The 18,837-nt window shown below is 49.2% G+C and overlaps 1 protein-coding gene, 8 non-coding genes and 2 pseudogenes across 9 annotated transcripts; all 11 read right to left on the minus strand.

Annotated features, from left to right (window-relative positions):
- Positions 1–70: 70 nt before the first annotated feature.
- On the minus strand, positions 71–261 carry LOC142289005 (U2 spliceosomal RNA). The gene has a single exon (XR_012749579.1). It is a non-coding gene; the product is annotated as a U2 spliceosomal RNA (small nuclear RNA).
- A 1,387-nt stretch (positions 262–1,648) lies between these two features.
- LOC142289028 (U2 spliceosomal RNA) lies at positions 1,649–1,838 on the minus strand. The gene has a single exon (XR_012749598.1). It is a non-coding gene; the product is annotated as a U2 spliceosomal RNA (small nuclear RNA).
- Positions 1,839–3,416: 1,578 nt separating this feature from the next.
- Positions 3,417–3,607, minus strand: LOC142289017 (U2 spliceosomal RNA). Its single transcript, XR_012749589.1, has one exon. It is a non-coding gene; the product is annotated as a U2 spliceosomal RNA (small nuclear RNA).
- A 1,387-nt stretch (positions 3,608–4,994) lies between these two features.
- On the minus strand, positions 4,995–5,185 carry LOC142289029 (U2 spliceosomal RNA). The gene has a single exon (XR_012749599.1). It is a non-coding gene; the product is annotated as a U2 spliceosomal RNA (small nuclear RNA).
- Positions 5,186–6,572: 1,387 nt separating this feature from the next.
- Positions 6,573–6,782, minus strand: LOC142289027 (U2 spliceosomal RNA; annotated as a pseudogene).
- Positions 6,783–10,632: 3,850 nt separating this feature from the next.
- Positions 10,633–11,927, minus strand: LOC142289004 (uncharacterized; the record flags this gene model as incomplete). The annotated part of the gene is made up of 2 exons (XM_075333558.1): positions 10,633–10,766; positions 11,004–11,927. Coding segments are annotated over 2 exons (1,058 nt in total), but the record flags the coding sequence as incomplete, so codon positions are not given.
- Positions 11,928–12,200: 273 nt separating this feature from the next.
- Positions 12,201–12,304, minus strand: LOC142289030 (U2 spliceosomal RNA; annotated as a pseudogene).
- Positions 12,305–13,691: 1,387 nt separating this feature from the next.
- LOC142289041 (U2 spliceosomal RNA) lies at positions 13,692–13,882 on the minus strand. Its single transcript, XR_012749600.1, has one exon. It is a non-coding gene; the product is annotated as a U2 spliceosomal RNA (small nuclear RNA).
- Positions 13,883–15,269: 1,387 nt separating this feature from the next.
- On the minus strand, positions 15,270–15,460 carry LOC142289044 (U2 spliceosomal RNA). Its single transcript, XR_012749601.1, has one exon. It is a non-coding gene; the product is annotated as a U2 spliceosomal RNA (small nuclear RNA).
- Positions 15,461–16,847: 1,387 nt separating this feature from the next.
- On the minus strand, positions 16,848–17,038 carry LOC142289006 (U2 spliceosomal RNA). The gene has a single exon (XR_012749580.1). It is a non-coding gene; the product is annotated as a U2 spliceosomal RNA (small nuclear RNA).
- Positions 17,039–18,425: 1,387 nt separating this feature from the next.
- On the minus strand, positions 18,426–18,621 carry LOC142289015 (U2 spliceosomal RNA). The gene has a single exon (XR_012749587.1). It is a non-coding gene; the product is annotated as a U2 spliceosomal RNA (small nuclear RNA).
- Between the last annotated feature and the right edge of the window lie 216 nt (positions 18,622–18,837).

Raw genomic sequence — 18,837 nt, forward strand, 5'->3', positions numbered from 1 at the left:
CTTCCAATTCATTAAATCGGGCTAATATGAATCAGGTGAATTGAGTTCTGCTTTTGGAAACTGGGTTAAGAAGGGGTGCACCGTTCCTGGAGGTACTGCAATACCAGGTCAATGCGTGGAGTGGACAGAGCAAGCTCTTTTTCCATCTCCCTGTTCTAAAAATCCATTTAATATATGGTCCCCAGATAGGGGACGTATCAGATATTAAACTGATAAGAACAGATACTACACTTGATCTTAGCCAAAAGGCCGAGAAGCGATAACCAGAATTGGTTTGGGCCTCGAGTGGCACCCTGGCCTATGCCGGACACATCTTAGGGAGAGAGAGCGAGAGGGAGACAAACCCACGCCTACACAAGACATTTTGTCACCCAAGCCAACCCTTGAAAAGGCTGCTTTGCAGAGCCAAAACAAGAAGAATGGTGCGTTTTGCAGCCGCCGCCCACTGCAATGAATCTGAATAACTCCTCCTTTAGGGCGCAAGCAACTCCCCTCCCCCTTGCAGTCTTTCCAATTCACGATACAAAAAGACGGACAGGACAGGTTGCCTGACTTTCCGTCACTGCCACCCTTTGCCATCCTTACCCGTAGAAAGCCCTTTCATCATCCCCAAACCCTAATCTTTTCCCTTTCCTTCCCAGCCCCCAAACCCTGCCCTCTGTACCTTTCTCACCACCCGCTTCCCTTCTCCTGTCATCCCCCTACCACCCGGGAAAAAAAGAGATTGCCCCCTCCTTCCACTAGCCCACCCTCCCACCCAAAGAACAACTTCTTCTGCGCAGCTTGTTTTCTAGGCAGCAGCGCTATTGTGATGTCATCGGGGGGCATTGTGACAAGCCGCCAGTGTTCCGTCTCTTCATGTTGTGCACAGTTCAAACGGAAAATACATCAACAGGCAGACTACAGAAAAGCTTACTATCAAAGGTTAGAGGGGGGCTTTCTCAGAGGGCTTTTTACAGTTTTTCTATTCCCAATTAGCCGTTTAAGTGTACTTATTGAAAGTAGTAATTCTTTCATAGGCCGCCCTTTCTTAGTATTTGACGTTCCTTATATTGCGGTATGAGGCTTCGCAGTAGGTTGCAAACATTCATCACCCATGACTGTCCCCAATTGAGCTCAGAAGCTCAATGTCTATCATGACCTCTCTTTTAGAATGTCCAAGAGCAAGCAAACTATTCCTCCAGGAGAGGGCGCCAACAGACTACTAAAGAGATCATCATTACTCAAAGAAAACCCCAAAAACCAATGCATGATAGGAATAAACAGGTAACTTTCTTTGGAGTGGAAGCGGAGAGATCGCACCAGATGCCAATTCTAGATGTTATCACACCTGTGGTCACTGCAGCAGCAGGTGAATCCACTTTGTCCAAAAGGGATCTATTCCATTCAATTGCAAATGATCTAGATAAGACAGAGAACTGCAGCACGGGGACATAGCCGAGTTGGTCAGGTTGAGTGGTGATGAGTTTGCTATTTGGATGAATAAAGAAAGTCAAAAGTGTGAAAGATAAAAAACAAAAGGAGGAAGTGTGAAAAGTGAATGGGCCAAATTGAGGTGCATATGAAGACGTATGCTTTCTTCCAATTCATTAAATCGGGCTAATATGAATCAGGTGAATTGAGTTCTGCTTTTGGAAACTGGGTTAAGAAGGGGTGCACCGTTCCTGGAGGTACTGCAATACCAGGTCAATGCGTGGAGTGGACAGAGCAAGCTCTTTTTCCATCTCCCTGTTCTAAAAATCCATTTAATATATGGTCCCCAGATAGGGGACGTATCAGATATTAAACTGATAAGAACAGATTTTTTTTTTTTTTTTTTTTTTTTTTTTTTAAAGGATGAGTTTGAAAATAATAAAGTGACCGCCTCTCGTTGCCCAGGTAACTGTCCGTCACAAGAGGGCTATGACATCCTACGATGCACACTCCCCCAAGGCCAGCAGTTGTGCAATACCCTGGCACCTTTCAGCACCAACCAAGGTAGTACCCTCCCAAACTACACTTGATCTTAGCCAAAAGGCCGAGAAGCGATAACCAGAATTGGTTTGGGCCTCGAGTGGCACCCTGGCCTATGCCGGACACATCTTAGGGAGAGAGAGCGAGAGGGAGACAAACCCACGCCTACACAAGACATTTTGTCACCCAAGCCAACCCTTGAAAAGGCTGCTTTGCAGAGCCAAAACAAGAAGAATGGTGCGTTTTGCAGCCGCCGCCCACTGCAATGAATCTGAATAACTCCTCCTTTAGGGCGCAAGCAACTCCCCTCCCCCTTGCAGTCTTTCCAATTCACGATACAAAAAGACGGACAGGACAGGTTGCCTGACTTTCCGTCACTGCCACCCTTTGCCATCCTTACCCGTAGAAAGCCCTTTCATCATCCCCAAACCCTAATCTTTTCCCTTTCCTTCCCAGCCCCCAAACCCTGCCCTCTGTACCTTTCTCACCACCCGCTTCCCTTCTCCTGTCATCCCCCTACCACCCGGGAAAAAAAGAGATTGCCCCCTCCTTCCACTAGCCCACCCTCCCACCCAAAGAACAACTTCTTCTGCGCAGCTTGTTTTCTAGGCAGCAGCGCTATTGTGATGTCATCGGGGGGCATTGTGACAAGCCGCCAGTGTTCCGTCTCTTCATGTTGTGCACAGTTCAAACGGAAAATACATCAACAGGCAGACTACAGAAAAGCTTACTATCAAAGGTTAGAGGGGGGCTTTCTCAGAGGGCTTTTTACAGTTTTTCTATTCCCAATTAGCCGTTTAAGTGTACTTATTGAAAGTAGTAATTCTTTCATAGGCCGCCCTTTCTTAGTATTTGACGTTCCTTATATTGCGGTATGAGGCTTCGCAGTAGGTTGCAAACATTCATCACCCATGACTGTCCCCAATTGAGCTCAGAAGCTCAATGTCTATCATGACCTCTCTTTTAGAATGTCCAAGAGCAAGCAAACTATTCCTCCAGGAGAGGGCGCCAACAGACTACTAAAGAGATCATCATTACTCAAAGAAAACCCCAAAAACCAATGCATGATAGGAATAAACAGGTAACTTTCTTTGGAGTGGAAGCGGAGAGATCGCACCAGATGCCAATTCTAGATGTTATCACACCTGTGGTCACTGCAGCAGCAGGTGAATCCACTTTGTCCAAAAGGGATCTATTCCATTCAATTGCAAATGATCTAGATAAGACAGAGAACTGCAGCACGGGGACATAGCCGAGTTGGTCAGGTTGAGTGGTGATGAGTTTGCTATTTGGATGAATAAAGAAAGTCAAAAGTGTGAAAGATAAAAAACAAAAGGAGGAAGTGTGAAAAGTGAATGGGCCAAATTGAGGTGCATATGAAGACGTATGCTTTCTTCCAATTCATTAAATCGGGCTAATATGAATCAGGTGAATTGAGTTCTGCTTTTGGAAACTGGGTTAAGAAGGGGTGCACCGTTCCTGGAGGTACTGCAATACCAGGTCAATGCGTGGAGTGGACAGAGCAAGCTCTTTTTCCATCTCCCTGTTCTAAAAATCCATTTAATATATGGTCCCCAGATAGGGGACGTATCAGATATTAAACTGATAAGAACAGATACTACACTTGATCTTAGCCAAAAGGCCGAGAAGCGATAACCAGAATTGGTTTGGGCCTCGAGTGGCACCCTGGCCTATGCCGGACACATCTTAGGGAGAGAGAGCGAGAGGGAGACAAACCCACGCCTACACAAGACATTTTGTCACCCAAGCCAACCCTTGAAAAGGCTGCTTTGCAGAGCCAAAACAAGAAGAATGGTGCGTTTTGCAGCCGCCGCCCACTGCAATGAATCTGAATAACTCCTCCTTTAGGGCGCAAGCAACTCCCCTCCCCCTTGCAGTCTTTCCAATTCACGATACAAAAAGACGGACAGGACAGGTTGCCTGACTTTCCGTCACTGCCACCCTTTGCCATCCTTACCCGTAGAAAGCCCTTTCATCATCCCCAAACCCTAATCTTTTCCCTTTCCTTCCCAGCCCCCAAACCCTGCCCTCTGTACCTTTCTCACCACCCGCTTCCCTTCTCCTGTCATCCCCCTACCACCCGGGAAAAAAAGAGATTGCCCCCTCCTTCCACTAGCCCACCCTCCCACCCAAAGAACAACTTCTTCTGCGCAGCTTGTTTTCTAGGCAGCAGCGCTATTGTGATGTCATCGGGGGGCATTGTGACAAGCCGCCAGTGTTCCGTCTCTTCATGTTGTGCACAGTTCAAACGGAAAATACATCAACAGGCAGACTACAGAAAAGCTTACTATCAAAGGTTAGAGGGGGGCTTTCTCAGAGGGCTTTTTACAGTTTTTCTATTCCCAATTAGCCGTTTAAGTGTACTTATTGAAAGTAGTAATTCTTTCATAGGCCGCCCTTTCTTAGTATTTGACGTTCCTTATATTGCGGTATGAGGCTTCGCAGTAGGTTGCAAACATTCATCACCCATGACTGTCCCCAATTGAGCTCAGAAGCTCAATGTCTATCATGACCTCTCTTTTAGAATGTCCAAGAGCAAGCAAACTATTCCTCCAGGAGAGGGCGCCAACAGACTACTAAAGAGATCATCATTACTCAAAGAAAACCCCAAAAACCAATGCATGATAGGAATAAACAGGTAACTTTCTTTGGAGTGGAAGCGGAGAGATCGCACCAGATGCCAATTCTAGATGTTATCACACCTGTGGTCACTGCAGCAGCAGGTGAATCCACTTTGTCCAAAAGGGATCTATTCCATTCAATTGCAAATGATCTAGATAAGACAGAGAACTGCAGCACGGGGACATAGCCGAGTTGGTCAGGTTGAGTGGTGATGAGTTTGCTATTTGGATGAATAAAGAAAGTCAAAAGTGTGAAAGATAAAAAACAAAAGGAGGAAGTGTGAAAAGTGAATGGGCCAAATTGAGGTGCATATGAAGACGTATGCTTTCTTCCAATTCATTAAATCGGGCTAATATGAATCAGGTGAATTGAGTTCTGCTTTTGGAAACTGGGTTAAGAAGGGGTGCACCGTTCCTGGAGGTACTGCAATACCAGGTCAATGCGTGGAGTGGACAGAGCAAGCTCTTTTTCCATCTCCCTGTTCTAAAAATCCATTTAATATATGGTCCCCAGATAGGGGACGTATCAGATATTAAACTGATAAGAACAGATACTACACTTGATCTTAGCCAAAAGGCCGAGAAGCGATAACCAGAATTGGTTTGGGCCTCGAGTGGCACCCTGGCCTATGCCGGACACATCTTAGGGAGAGAGAGCGAGAGGGAGACAAACCCACGCCTACACAAGACATTTTGTCACCCAAGCCAACCCTTGAAAAGGCTGCTTTGCAGAGCCAAAACAAGAAGAATGGTGCGTTTTGCAGCCGCCGCCCACTGCAATGAATCTGAATAACTCCTCCTTTAGGGCGCAAGCAACTCCCCTCCCCCTTGCAGTCTTTCCAATTCACGATACAAAAAGACGGACAGGACAGGTTGCCTGACTTTCCGTCACTGCCACCCTTTGCCATCCTTACCCGTAGAAAGCCCTTTCATCATCCCCAAACCCTAATCTTTTCCCTTTCCTTCCCAGCCCCCAAACCCTGCCCTCTGTACCTTTCTCACCACCCGCTTCCCTTCTCCTGTCATCCCCCTACCACCCGGGAAAAAAAGAGATTGCCCCCTCCTTCCACTAGCCCACCCTCCCACCCAAAGAACAACTTCTTCTGCGCAGCTTGTTTTCTAGGCAGCAGCGCTATTGTGATGTCATCGGGGGGCATTGTGACAAGCCGCCAGTGTTCCGTCTCTTCATGTTGTGCACAGTTCAAACGGAAAATACATCAACAGGCAGACTACAGAAAAGCTTACTATCAAAGGTTAGAGGGGGGCTTTCTCAGAGGGCTTTTTACAGTTTTTCTATTCCCAATTAGCCGTTTAAGTGTACTTATTGAAAGTAGTAATTCTTTCATAGGCCGCCCTTTCTTAGTATTTGACGTTCCTTATATTGCGGTATGAGGCTTCGCAGTAGGTTGCAAACATTCATCACCCATGACTGTCCCCAATTGAGCTCAGAAGCTCAATGTCTATCATGACCTCTCTTTTAGAATGTCCAAGAGCAAGCAAACTATTCCTCCAGGAGAGGGCGCCAACAGACTACTAAAGAGATCATCATTACTCAAAGAAAACCCCAAAAACCAATGCATGATAGGAATAAACAGGTAACTTTCTTTGGAGTGGAAGCGGAGAGATCGCACCAGATGCCAATTCTAGATGTTATCACACCTGTGGTCACTGCAGCAGCAGGTGAATCCACTTTGTCCAAAAGGGATCTATTCCATTCAATTGCAAATGATCTAGATAAGACAGAGAACTGCAGCACGGGGACATAGCCGAGTTGGTCAGGTTGAGTGGTGATGAGTTTGCTATTTGGATGAATAAAGAAAGTCAAAAGTGTGAAAGATAAAAAACAAAAGGAGGAAGTGTGAAAAGTGAATGGGCCAAATTGAGGTGCATATGAAGACGTATGCTTTCTTCCAATTCATTAAATCGGGCTAATATGAATCAGGTGAATTGAGTTCTGCTTTTGGAAACTGGGTTAAGAAGGGGTGCACCGTTCCTGGAGGTACTGCAATACCAGGTCAATGCGTGGAGTGGACAGAGCAAGCTCTTTTTCCATCTCCCTGTTCTAAAAATCCATTTAATATATGGTCCCCAGATAGGGGACGTATCAGATATTAAACTGATAAGAACAGATTTTTTTTTTTGATTTAACAGCATCTTTATTATCATGCACTTCTCAAAAAAAAGTAACAAACCATGTACGGTGCCGCAGCCCCGTACACACAGAAATATACAATCATTCTTACATAGCAATAGAGTACGACGCACTAACTATACATCACGCTCCTATGCTATCCGTAGCACTCAAGCTGAAAGAAAAAGTTAGACAATAAATAACGACGAACTGGCGATTGGGGGATGGGGGTAGGGGAAAAGGGGATAGGGTGGGGAAATCACAGGCCCGAAGCTTTATTGAAGGACGCACATAAATGGGAAGAGGAGGGAGGGGGCGTGGAAGAGGTTTAGACCTCCTCCTCGGCGCTGTCGTCCGGACTGTCCATGATGGAATAGTCTCTGAGCAGGCTGTGGATCAGCCTGCGGCAGTCCTGGATAGACATCCTCTCCCTCTTCAAGATGAGCCGGTTCCTGGCGACCCATATAGCGTCCTTAAAGCAGTTCATAAGGCGCCAAGCCTCCTGGATGGCTCCAACGGTGTGAGTCCCAGGGAAGAGTCCATAAAGTACGGAATGGTACGATAGGCTCCCTCTGGGGACGGAGTTCCTCAGGTCATCCTCCAGGGCAACCAACAGGCGCTGTGCAAAACGGCAGTCCCAAAAGGCGTGCAGCGATGTTTCCTCCACGAAGGGGCACCTTGGGCAGTACCGGGTTTTGCACAGGTTCCGGGCGTGCATGAATGACCGGACGGGCAGTCCGCCCTGTATCGCCATCCATGACAAGTCCTTGTGCCCGTTGGTCAATCCAGCCGATGACACGTTGGTCCAAACAGTCTCCAGTGTGTCGTGGTGAAGTCCTGGAATGTTCTCCATTTCGTCCTTGGCTCTGATGAGTTTGTGGATAGTTTTTGGCTTCCACAAATCAGGCTTGAGTCCCTCCAGTTGGTATTCCCTCACAAACCGGACAACGTCTCCGTAGAACCATGGCGTCGTCCAGTTGTAGGGGAAGGAGCTGTCCCACTTGTCCCAGCCGAACCTTCTCCAAAGGGGGAGCAGGAAGAAGCGAGACATGGACCTACCCGCAGAACCTCTCTTGACTCGCAGAGATCGGCGAACGCAGCCACATACGAAGGAGGATCGCAGGAGGGTGGGGATATCGGGTACGCCCTTCCCACCCTTGCGAGGATCCTTGTACATGATGGTCCGCTTTACTCTGTCCATCTTGGATCCCCAGACAAAACGAAACACCGTCCTGGTAATGGCCCTGCACACGGTGGCAAGGGGGGGCCAGGCCTGGGCCGTGTACTGCAGCACGGGCAGTACCTCGTTACGCAGGACCAGTGCTTTGCCCTCACAGGTGAGGCGTCTGAGGCTCCACAGACCGATCCGTTGGGTGATCTTGGTCAAGCGTTCCTCCCAGGACTTGAGGGCTGCTCCTTCCTTCCCGAACCAGACTCCAAGAACCTTGATGAAATCCGGCTGGATGCTGAAAGGGAAGGGGGCGGAAGAGGCCGGCTGCCAGTCCCCGAAGAGCATGGCTTCCGACTTCCCGCAGTTGACTTTGGCTCCCGAAGCCCGTCCGAAGGTCTCACAGGTCTGGACGAGGGTGTCAACTGAGCGCCGGTCCGCGCAGAAGACGGTCACGTCGTCCATGTAGAGCGAGCACTTGACCTCGAAGCGATCTGGTCCTGGTGCGGTGATCCCTCTGATCTCTCCATTCCGCCGGATAGCCTCTGCAAAGAGTTCTATAACACAAACAAAAAGAAGAGGTGACAGAGGGCAGCCTTGTCTGACCCCTGAGAGGACCGGGAAGGGGTCAGTCTTCCAGCCGTTTACCAACACCGAGCTGTGAATATCAAAATACATTAGTTGGACATACAAACAGAACATGTTACCCAAACCTAACCTGTGCAGAGCTTTGCCCAGGAACTCATGGGAAACACGGTCGAAGGCCTTTTCCTGATCCAACGAGATCAGGGAAGCGTGCACCCGGCGGGCCTTGATGTACTCGACCGTGTCCCGCATGAGAGCCAGGCTGTCTGCGATGCGACGTCCGGGGATGCCGCAGGTCTGATCCGGGTGGATGATCCGTCCAATAACCGTCTTCAGTCTCGTTGCCATCGTCTTGGCCAGGATCTTGTAGTCGACGTTCAGAAGGGTGATGGGACGCCAATTCTTCAGGTCGCACCTCTCTCCTTTGCGCTTGTACAGGATCGTGACCATTCCTTCCCTCAGGGACGGAGGCATTCTGCCCTCCACCACCATCTCCTCGTACAGATCTAACAAGTCCGGACAGATGAGGTCCCCCAGTGCTACATAGAGCTCTGCTGGGAGGCCATCACTGCCCGGAGTCCTGCCGGACCTAAAGGATCTGGCGGCCGAGAGCAGCTCGTCCACCGTCAGAGGGACGTCCATGGCCGCCGCATCTGCAGGGTCAAGATGGTTAGTGATACCTGACAGGAACTTATCGGCGGCCTCGGGGTCGGTAATCTTGCGGGCGTAGAGTTCGCTGTAGAAGTCGCAGACGACTTTCATCACGTCCTCTTTCCCGCGTCGCATGATTCCACTCTCATCTCGTAGTTCATTCAGGGGTGTATGACCGGTGTGGAGCTTCCTGAAAAAGAACGAGTTACATTTCTCACCCTTCTCCAGGTTCTCCACTTTGGAACGGAAGACAATTCGCTTGGACTCCTCCTCAAAGTGCCTTTTCAGGCTCTTCTTAGTCTCCTCCAGCTCCTCTCTCACGTCCCAGCCACATCGAAGAAGGTCATGCAGGGAACGCAGCTCACGCTGGAGTCTCCTGAAGTCCCTCTTCTTCACACACGCCTGTTGTTGACTCTTTGCCTGAAAGAAGAAACGGAACTCGAGTTTAACGTATTCCCACCAGTCAGAAACAGACTGGAAGCCTGCCTTGTAGGCCCGCCACGTGGAGTAAGCCGCTCTAAGCTCCTCCAGAACTTCCCCCTTTTCCAGCAGAGAGCAGTTCAGCTTCCAGGAGCCAGGGCCAACAGGAAAGCCGTGGCCCAGCGCACCTTGAAAGTGAATGGCTCTGTGGTCAGAGAAGAAGCAGGGGACCATCGAGTGCCCACTCCGCCCAACCGTCCGAGAGGTAAACACGAAGTCAATCCTGGAACGCAGCGAACCATCGGGTCGGCACCATGAATAATTCACAGATCCGTGTCCGATGGAGCCCACAACGTCCACGAGAGAGGCTTCGGTCACCATCTCAATGAGCAGTTTGGATGTGACGTCTAACTTGGCAGCCGTTCCAGAACTGCGTCCATCCGCCTCAATCGGGCAGTTGAAGTCCCCGGCCATCACTACCATCCTGGTGGTGGCGAGCTGAGGGCGCAGGGCTCGGAGGAGCTCCAGTCGATCGTTCTTCACAGGAGAAGCGTACACATTGATGAACCTGACAGGTTCTCCAGCCCAGGTACCGTCCACGAGCAGTAACCTGCCGCAGACGAGTTCCTGAACTGAGTCCAACGTGAAGGCGCTTCCCCTGATTAGCACGGCGACCCCTGCGGACCTACAGTCGCCCCCGCCGGACCAGTAGGACGGTCCATGGGTCCATTCCCTGGCCAGATGGTTGAAGGACCTAGAGGAGGGAAGGGAGCATTCCTGCAGGAAAAATACATTACTAGACTGAGTGTTAAGGAAAGCAAAAATCGTCTGACGTCTGAACTTGTCTCTGATGCTCCTAACATTAATGGAAAAGATGTCAATGTTAGCAGTCATTGGAGGGAAGAGAGAGTTAGTGCAGGCGATGTGCCTTAGTTACCACTCCGGTCGGGCGGTTCTTCTTCTTTGGTGTCTGTCGGTGATGGTATCACCAGCAGACCTTCTTCTTCTAGCCGGTCGAGTAGAGATGTTGCCTCAGTGGCTTCCGACTCCTCCATTTCTTCTTCGGACACCAGGGACTCCACCATCTGCTCCAACACATCTGGTTCCGGGAGGAGGTCGTCCTCCTCTTCCTGGGTTGGATTGAGATCCACAATGAACAACTTGGAATGTTCTGCGACAGGACTATCTTCCAACTGCCTCTTCCTTTGGCTTGTACCTGAGGAGACAAGAGCTGGAAAATCCTTCTCGGTGAAAGGTGCAGGGGTGCTGAGGCCCTCTGCTCTCATGGTCTGGGGAGGGAGAGTGGGCTTTGGAGGGGGGGTAAGGGCACCGACTGAGGAGTAGGGAAAAGAGGTGGAGGTGGTGGAATCCTCAGTGGGGTTGGCCGGGGGTAAAGGGGTTTGGACAGGGGTGACAGGGGGGGGGACCAGGGAGGGGGCAGCAGTTTTCTTACCCTTCTTCCTGGACTCCGTGGCCGCTGGGGCTTTGGCTGGAGCCGCGGTCACCGGGTTCTTGGCCGCCTTGGCCTCTGTGGCTTTGGTCGTAGCTGCCTTAGTCGACGAGGCTGCGACTACCCGAGCCTGGGTCGCCGCAGCCACCCTTGCCCAGGATTTCTCTCGTTGTGGGCAGTCCTTGTAAAGGTGGGCCGCCAGTCCACATAAGTTGCAGGTCATCTTCTTCGGACAATCCTTGGAGCTGTGTCCCGTCACCCGGCAAACCCTGCAGGCGTCCTCCTGGCAGGTCTTCATCGAATGCCCTTTCCCACCACATTTCCTGCAGTTGTGTGGCATGTCCGGGTAGTAGATGAGACCAAAGGAGTTTCCCAGAGAGAATGTCGGGGGCAGGTGCTGAAGGCCGTCCTCGGATGCTAGTTCCCTGTGGAGCCGAACGGTTACTGACCACTTACCCGTCCAGAATCCGCTGCCGTTAAGGATGTGGGATGGTTCCCTCACCACTGTGCAGAAGCGTCCCAGGAACGTGGATATGTCTCTTCCTGGGGTGTGCGGGTTCCGCATGGAGACCGTGATCCTCTTCTCATCCCTCTGTATAGGACAGGATCCTAAAAAAGAATGAAAAGGGGAGTCCGGCATCGCCGCGTTCATCGCCTCCCAGTATCTCCTGCAGGCATTCACCGTGGCAAAGGTTACCAGAAAGATGCCAGTCATGAAGGTCTGGACACTCAGGGTTTCCGCCCTGGAGAAGCCCTGATCCAGAATCATATTCTTGCAGAACACGTCGCAGGACATGTCCGGCAACCTACCATCTACCGCCTTTAGCTTCAGGGCGACCGTCTGCCGCATCCAAGGCTCCAGGGTTGGAGCCTTTTCAGGCGGCGTCCGGGCTCCCTCCGGCTGGCCGGCGTCGGAGGTAGGGGCCTCTTGGGCCGAAGAAGCCTCTGGATGAGCCTTCCTGGAGGTCCCTGGGTCCTGAGCCTTCTTGGCTGCCTTCTCTGGCTTGCTTGCCATGGCTGGTTCCTGCTTGAGTTCCCGGAGCTGGATCTTGGATTCTTCTCCGGGTGTCTTCTCCCGCTGTGTTCCTCCTCGAAGTTCCTCTGGTCTCCCCAAGTCTTCTCCGAGCCTTCGTCTTCTTGCTTCTTTCTGCCAAGCTCTTCTTCCGTCCGATCTCCCTCTTTCGGTCTCGGCTGGGCTTCGGAGCTTGTCTCCCTGATCGTATCTCGTCAAGTGTAGCTAGCTCAGTTTGTTCTGATAAGAACAGATACTACACTTGATCTTAGCCAAAAGGCCGAGAAGCGATAACCAGAATTGGTTTGGGCCTCGAGTGGCACCCTGGCCTATGCCGGACACATCTTAGGGAGAGAGAGCGAGAGGGAGACAAACCCACGCCTACACAAGACATTTTGTCACCCAAGCCAACCCTTGAAAAGGCTGCTTTGCAGAGCCAAAACAAGAAGAATGGTGCGTTTTGCAGCCGCCGCCCACTGCAATGAATCTGAATAACTCCTCCTTTAGGGCGCAAGCAACTCCCCTCCCCCTTGCAGTCTTTCCAATTCACGATACAAAAAGACGGACAGGACAGGTTGCCTGACTTTCCGTCACTGCCACCCTTTGCCATCCTTACCCGTAGAAAGCCCTTTCATCATCCCCAAACCCTAATCTTTTCCCTTTCCTTCCCAGCCCCCAAACCCTGCCCTCTGTACCTTTCTCACCACCCGCTTCCCTTCTCCTGTCATCCCCCTACCACCCGGGAAAAAAAGAGATTGCCCCCTCCTTCCACTAGCCCACCCTCCCACCCAAAGAACAACTTCTTCTGCGCAGCTTGTTTTCTAGGCAGCAGCGCTATTGTGATGTCATCGGGGGGCATTGTGACAAGCCGCCAGTGTTCCGTCTCTTCATGTTGTGCACAGTTCAAACGGAAAATACATCAACAGGCAGACTACAGAAAAGCTTACTATCAAAGGTTAGAGGGGGGCTTTCTCAGAGGGCTTTTTACAGTTTTTCTATTCCCAATTAGCCGTTTAAGTGTACTTATTGAAAGTAGTAATTCTTTCATAGGCCGCCCTTTCTTAGTATTTGACGTTCCTTATATTGCGGTATGAGGCTTCGCAGTAGGTTGCAAACATTCATCACCCATGACTGTCCCCAATTGAGCTCAGAAGCTCAATGTCTATCATGACCTCTCTTTTAGAATGTCCAAGAGCAAGCAAACTATTCCTCCAGGAGAGGGCGCCAACAGACTACTAAAGAGATCATCATTACTCAAAGAAAACCCCAAAAACCAATGCATGATAGGAATAAACAGGTAACTTTCTTTGGAGTGGAAGCGGAGAGATCGCACCAGATGCCAATTCTAGATGTTATCACACCTGTGGTCACTGCAGCAGCAGGTGAATCCACTTTGTCCAAAAGGGATCTATTCCATTCAATTGCAAATGATCTAGATAAGACAGAGAACTGCAGCACGGGGACATAGCCGAGTTGGTCAGGTTGAGTGGTGATGAGTTTGCTATTTGGATGAATAAAGAAAGTCAAAAGTGTGAAAGATAAAAAACAAAAGGAGGAAGTGTGAAAAGTGAATGGGCCAAATTGAGGTGCATATGAAGACGTATGCTTTCTTCCAATTCATTAAATCGGGCTAATATGAATCAGGTGAATTGAGTTCTGCTTTTGGAAACTGGGTTAAGAAGGGGTGCACCGTTCCTGGAGGTACTGCAATACCAGGTCAATGCGTGGAGTGGACAGAGCAAGCTCTTTTTCCATCTCCCTGTTCTAAAAATCCATTTAATATATGGTCCCCAGATAGGGGACGTATCAGATATTAAACTGATAAGAACAGATACTACACTTGATCTTAGCCAAAAGGCCGAGAAGCGATAACCAGAATTGGTTTGGGCCTCGAGTGGCACCCTGGCCTATGCCGGACACATCTTAGGGAGAGAGAGCGAGAGGGAGACAAACCCACGCCTACACAAGACATTTTGTCACCCAAGCCAACCCTTGAAAAGGCTGCTTTGCAGAGCCAAAACAAGAAGAATGGTGCGTTTTGCAGCCGCCGCCCACTGCAATGAATCTGAATAACTCCTCCTTTAGGGCGCAAGCAACTCCCCTCCCCCTTGCAGTCTTTCCAATTCACGATACAAAAAGACGGACAGGACAGGTTGCCTGACTTTCCGTCACTGCCACCCTTTGCCATCCTTACCCGTAGAAAGCCCTTTCATCATCCCCAAACCCTAATCTTTTCCCTTTCCTTCCCAGCCCCCAAACCCTGCCCTCTGTACCTTTCTCACCACCCGCTTCCCTTCTCCTGTCATCCCCCTACCACCCGGGAAAAAAAGAGATTGCCCCCTCCTTCCACTAGCCCACCCTCCCACCCAAAGAACAACTTCTTCTGCGCAGCTTGTTTTCTAGGCAGCAGCGCTATTGTGATGTCATCGGGGGGCATTGTGACAAGCCGCCAGTGTTCCGTCTCTTCATGTTGTGCACAGTTCAAACGGAAAATACATCAACAGGCAGACTACAGAAAAGCTTACTATCAAAGGTTAGAGGGGGGCTTTCTCAGAGGGCTTTTTACAGTTTTTCTATTCCCAATTAGCCGTTTAAGTGTACTTATTGAAAGTAGTAATTCTTTCATAGGCCGCCCTTTCTTAGTATTTGACGTTCCTTATATTGCGGTATGAGGCTTCGCAGTAGGTTGCAAACATTCATCACCCATGACTGTCCCCAATTGAGCTCAGAAGCTCAATGTCTATCATGACCTCTCTTTTAGAATGTCCAAGAGCAAGCAAACTATTCCTCCAGGAGAGGGCGCCAACAGACTACTAAAGAGATCATCATTACTCAAAGAAAACCCCAAAAACCAATGCATGATAGGAATAAACAGGTAACTTTCTTTGGAGTGGAAGCGGAGAGATCGCACCAGATGCCAATTCTAGATGTTATCACACCTGTGGTCACTGCAGCAGCAGGTGAATCCACTTTGTCCAAAAGGGATCTATTCCATTCAATTGCAAATGATCTAGATAAGACAGAGAACTGCAGCACGGGGACATAGCCGAGTTGGTCAGGTTGAGTGGTGATGAGTTTGCTATTTGGATGAATAAAGAAAGTCAAAAGTGTGAAAGATAAAAAACAAAAGGAGGAAGTGTGAAAAGTGAATGGGCCAAATTGAGGTGCATATGAAGACGTATGCTTTCTTCCAATTCATTAAATCGGGCTAATATGAATCAGGTGAATTGAGTTCTGCTTTTGGAAACTGGGTTAAGAAGGGGTGCACCGTTCCTGGAGGTACTGCAATACCAGGTCAATGCGTGGAGTGGACAGAGCAAGCTCTTTTTCCATCTCCCTGTTCTAAAAATCCATTTAATATATGGTCCCCAGATAGGGGACGTATCAGATATTAAACTGATAAGAACAGATACTACACTTGATCTTAGCCAAAAGGCCGAGAAGCGATAACCAGAATTGGTTTGGGCCTCGAGTGGCACCCTGGCCTATGCCGGACACATCTTAGGGAGAGAGAGCGAGAGGGAGACAAACCCACGCCTACACAAGACATTTTGTCACCCAAGCCAACCCTTGAAAAGGCTGCTTTGCAGAGCCAAAACAAGAAGAATGGTGCGTTTTGCAGCCGCCGCCCACTGCAATGAATCTGAATAACTCCTCCTTTAGGGCGCAAGCAACTCCCCTCCCCCTTGCAGTCTTTCCAATTCACGATACAAAAAGACGGACAGGACAGGTTGCCTGACTTTCCGTCACTGCCACCCTTTGCCATCCTTACCCGTAGAAAGCCCTTTCATCATCCCCAAACCCTAATCTTTTCCCTTTCCTTCCCAGCCCCCAAACCCTGCCCTCTGTACCTTTCTCACCACCCGCTTCCCTTCTCCTGTCATCCCCCTACCACCCGGGAAAAAAAGAGATTGCCCCCTCCTTCCACTAGCCCACCCTCCCACCCAAAGAACAACTTCTTCTGCGCAGCTTGTTTTCTAGGCAGCAGCGCTATTGTGATGTCATCGGGGGGCATTGTGACAAGCCGCCAGTGTTCCGTCTCTTCATGTTGTGCACAGTTCAAACGGAAAATACATCAACAGGCAGACTACAGAAAAGCTTACTATCAAAGGTTAGAGGGGGGCTTTCTCAGAGGGCTTTTTACAGTTTTTCTATTCCCAATTAGCCGTTTAAGTGTACTTATTGAAAGTAGTAATTCTTTCATAGGCCGCCCTTTCTTAGTATTTGACGTTCCTTATATTGCGGTATGAGGCTTCGCAGTAGGTTGCAAACATTCATCACCCATGACTGTCCCCAATTGAGCTCAGAAGCTCAATGTCTATCATGACCTCTCTTTTAGAATGTCCAAGAGCAAGCAAACTATTCCTCCAGGAGAGGGCGCCAACAGACTACTAAAGAGATCATCATTACTCAAAGAAAACCCCAAAAACCAATGCATGATAGGAATAAACAGGTAACTTTCTTTGGAGTGGAAGCGGAGAGATCGCACCAGATGCCAATTCTAGATGTTATCACACCTGTGGTCACTGCAGCAGCAGGTGAATCCACTTTGTCCAAAAGGGATCTATTCCATTCAATTGCAAATGATCTAGATAAGACAGAGAACTGCAGCACGGGGACATAGCCGAGTTGGTCAGGTTGAGTGGTGATGAGTTTGCTATTTGGATGAATAAAGAAAGTCAAAAGTGTGAAAGATAAAAAACAAAAGGAGGAAGTGTGAAAAGTGAATGGGCCAAATTGAGGTGCATATGAAGACGTATGCTTTCTTCCAATTCATTAAATCGGGCTAATATGAATCAGGTGAATTGAGTTCTGCTTTTGGAAACTGGGTTAAGAAGGGGTGCACCGTTCCTGGAGGTACTGCAATACCAGGTCAATGCGTGGAGTGGACAGAGCAAGCTCTTTTTCCATCTCCCTGTTCTAAAAATCCATTTAATATATGGTCCCCAGATAGGGGACGTATCAGATATTAAACTGATAAGAACAGATACTACACTTGATCTTAGCCAAAAGGCCGAGAAGCGATAACCAGAATTGGTTTGGGCCTCGAGTGGCACCCTGGCCTATGCCGGACACATCTTAGGGAGAGAGAGCGAGAGGGAGACAAACCCACGCCTACACAAGACATTTTGTCACCCAAGCCAACCCTTGAAAAGGCTGCTTTGCAGAGCCAAAACAAGAAGAATGGTGCGTTTTGCAGCCGCCGCCCACTGCAATGAATCTGAATAACTCCTCCTTTAGGGCGCAAGCAACTCCCCTCCCCCTTGCAGTCTTTCCAATTCACGATACAAAAAGACGGACAGGACAGGTTGCCTGACTTTCCGTCACTGCCACCCTTTGCCATCCTTACCCGTAGAAAGCCCTTTCATCATCCCCAAACCCTAATCTTTTCCCTTTCCTTCCCAGCCCCCAAACCCTGCCCTCTGTACCTTTCTCACCACCCGCTTCCCTTCTCCTGTCATCCCCCTACCACCCGGGAAAAAAAGAGATTGCCCCCTCCTTCCACTAGCCCACCCTCCCACCCAAAGAACAACTTCTTCTGCGCAGCTTGTTTTCTAGGCAGCAGCGCTATTGTGATGTCATCGGGGGGCATTGTGACAAGCCGCCAGTGTTCCGTCTCTTCATGTTGTGCACAGTTCAAACGGAAAATACATCAACAGGCAGACTACAGAAAAGCTTACTATCAAAGGTTAGAGGGGGGCTTTCTCAGAGGGCTTTTTACAGTTTTTCTATTCCCAATTAGCCGTTTAAGTGTACTTATTGAAAGTAGTAATTCTTTCATAGGCCGCCCTTTCTTAGTATTTGACGTTCCTTATATTGCGGTATGAGGCTTCGCAGTAGGTTGCAAACATTCATCACCCATGACTGTCCCCAATTGAGCTCAGAAGCTCAATGTCTATCATGACCTCTCTTTTAGAATGTCCAAGAGCAAGCAAACTATTCCTCCAGGAGAGGGCGCCAACAGACTACTAAAGAGATCATCATTACTCAAAGAAAACCCCAAAAACCAATGCATGATAGGAATAAACAGGTAACTTTCTTTGGAGTGGAAGCGGAGAGATCGCACCAGATGCCAATTCTAGATGTTATCACACCTGTGGTCACTGCAGCAGCAGGTGAATCCACTTTGTCCAAAAGGGATCTATTCCATTCAATTGCAAATGATCTAGATAAGACAGAGAACTGCAGCACGGGGACATAGCCGAGTTGGTCAGGTTGAGTGGTGATGAGTTTGCTATTTGGATGAATAAAGAAAGTCAAAAGTGTGAAAGATAAAAAACAAAAGGAGGAAGTGTGAAAAGTGAATGGGCCAAATTGAGGTGCATATGAAGACGTATGCTTTCTTCCAATTCATTAAATCGGGCTAATATGAATCAGGTGAATTGAGTTCTGCTTTTGGAAACTGGGTTAAGAAGGGGTGCACCGTTCCTGGAGGTACTGCAATACCAGGTCAATGCGTGGAGTGGACAGAGCAAGCTCTTTTTCCATCTCCCTGTTCTAAAAATCCATTTAATATATGGTCCCCAGATAGGGGACGTATCAGATATTAAACTGATAAGAACAGATTTTGATTTAATGAAGCTTTCCAAAGCACCGCAAAAAATGCATGACCGAAGTCACACCAAAAACAGTGCAAAGGCTAGGATTCGTGTGGACCCCTCCGTGAGGAGAGGGTCCCCAAAAATCAACCCCGTCCCTCCGAGCCAGAAGGCCACAGCAAGGGTCAGGGATCTTCGGTGCTCCCCCAAGCCGAAGCCTGGTTGAGCCTTGTCGTTGCTCCCAGCGTCCACCCAGGCATCTTACCCAAGTGGAGTAGAGAGCTAC

The sequence above is a fragment of the Anomaloglossus baeobatrachus genome, unplaced genomic scaffold (assembly GCF_048569485.1).
Source record: "Anomaloglossus baeobatrachus isolate aAnoBae1 unplaced genomic scaffold, aAnoBae1.hap1 Scaffold_885, whole genome shotgun sequence".
NCBI classification, from domain to species: Eukaryota; Metazoa; Chordata; class Amphibia; order Anura; family Aromobatidae; genus Anomaloglossus; species Anomaloglossus baeobatrachus.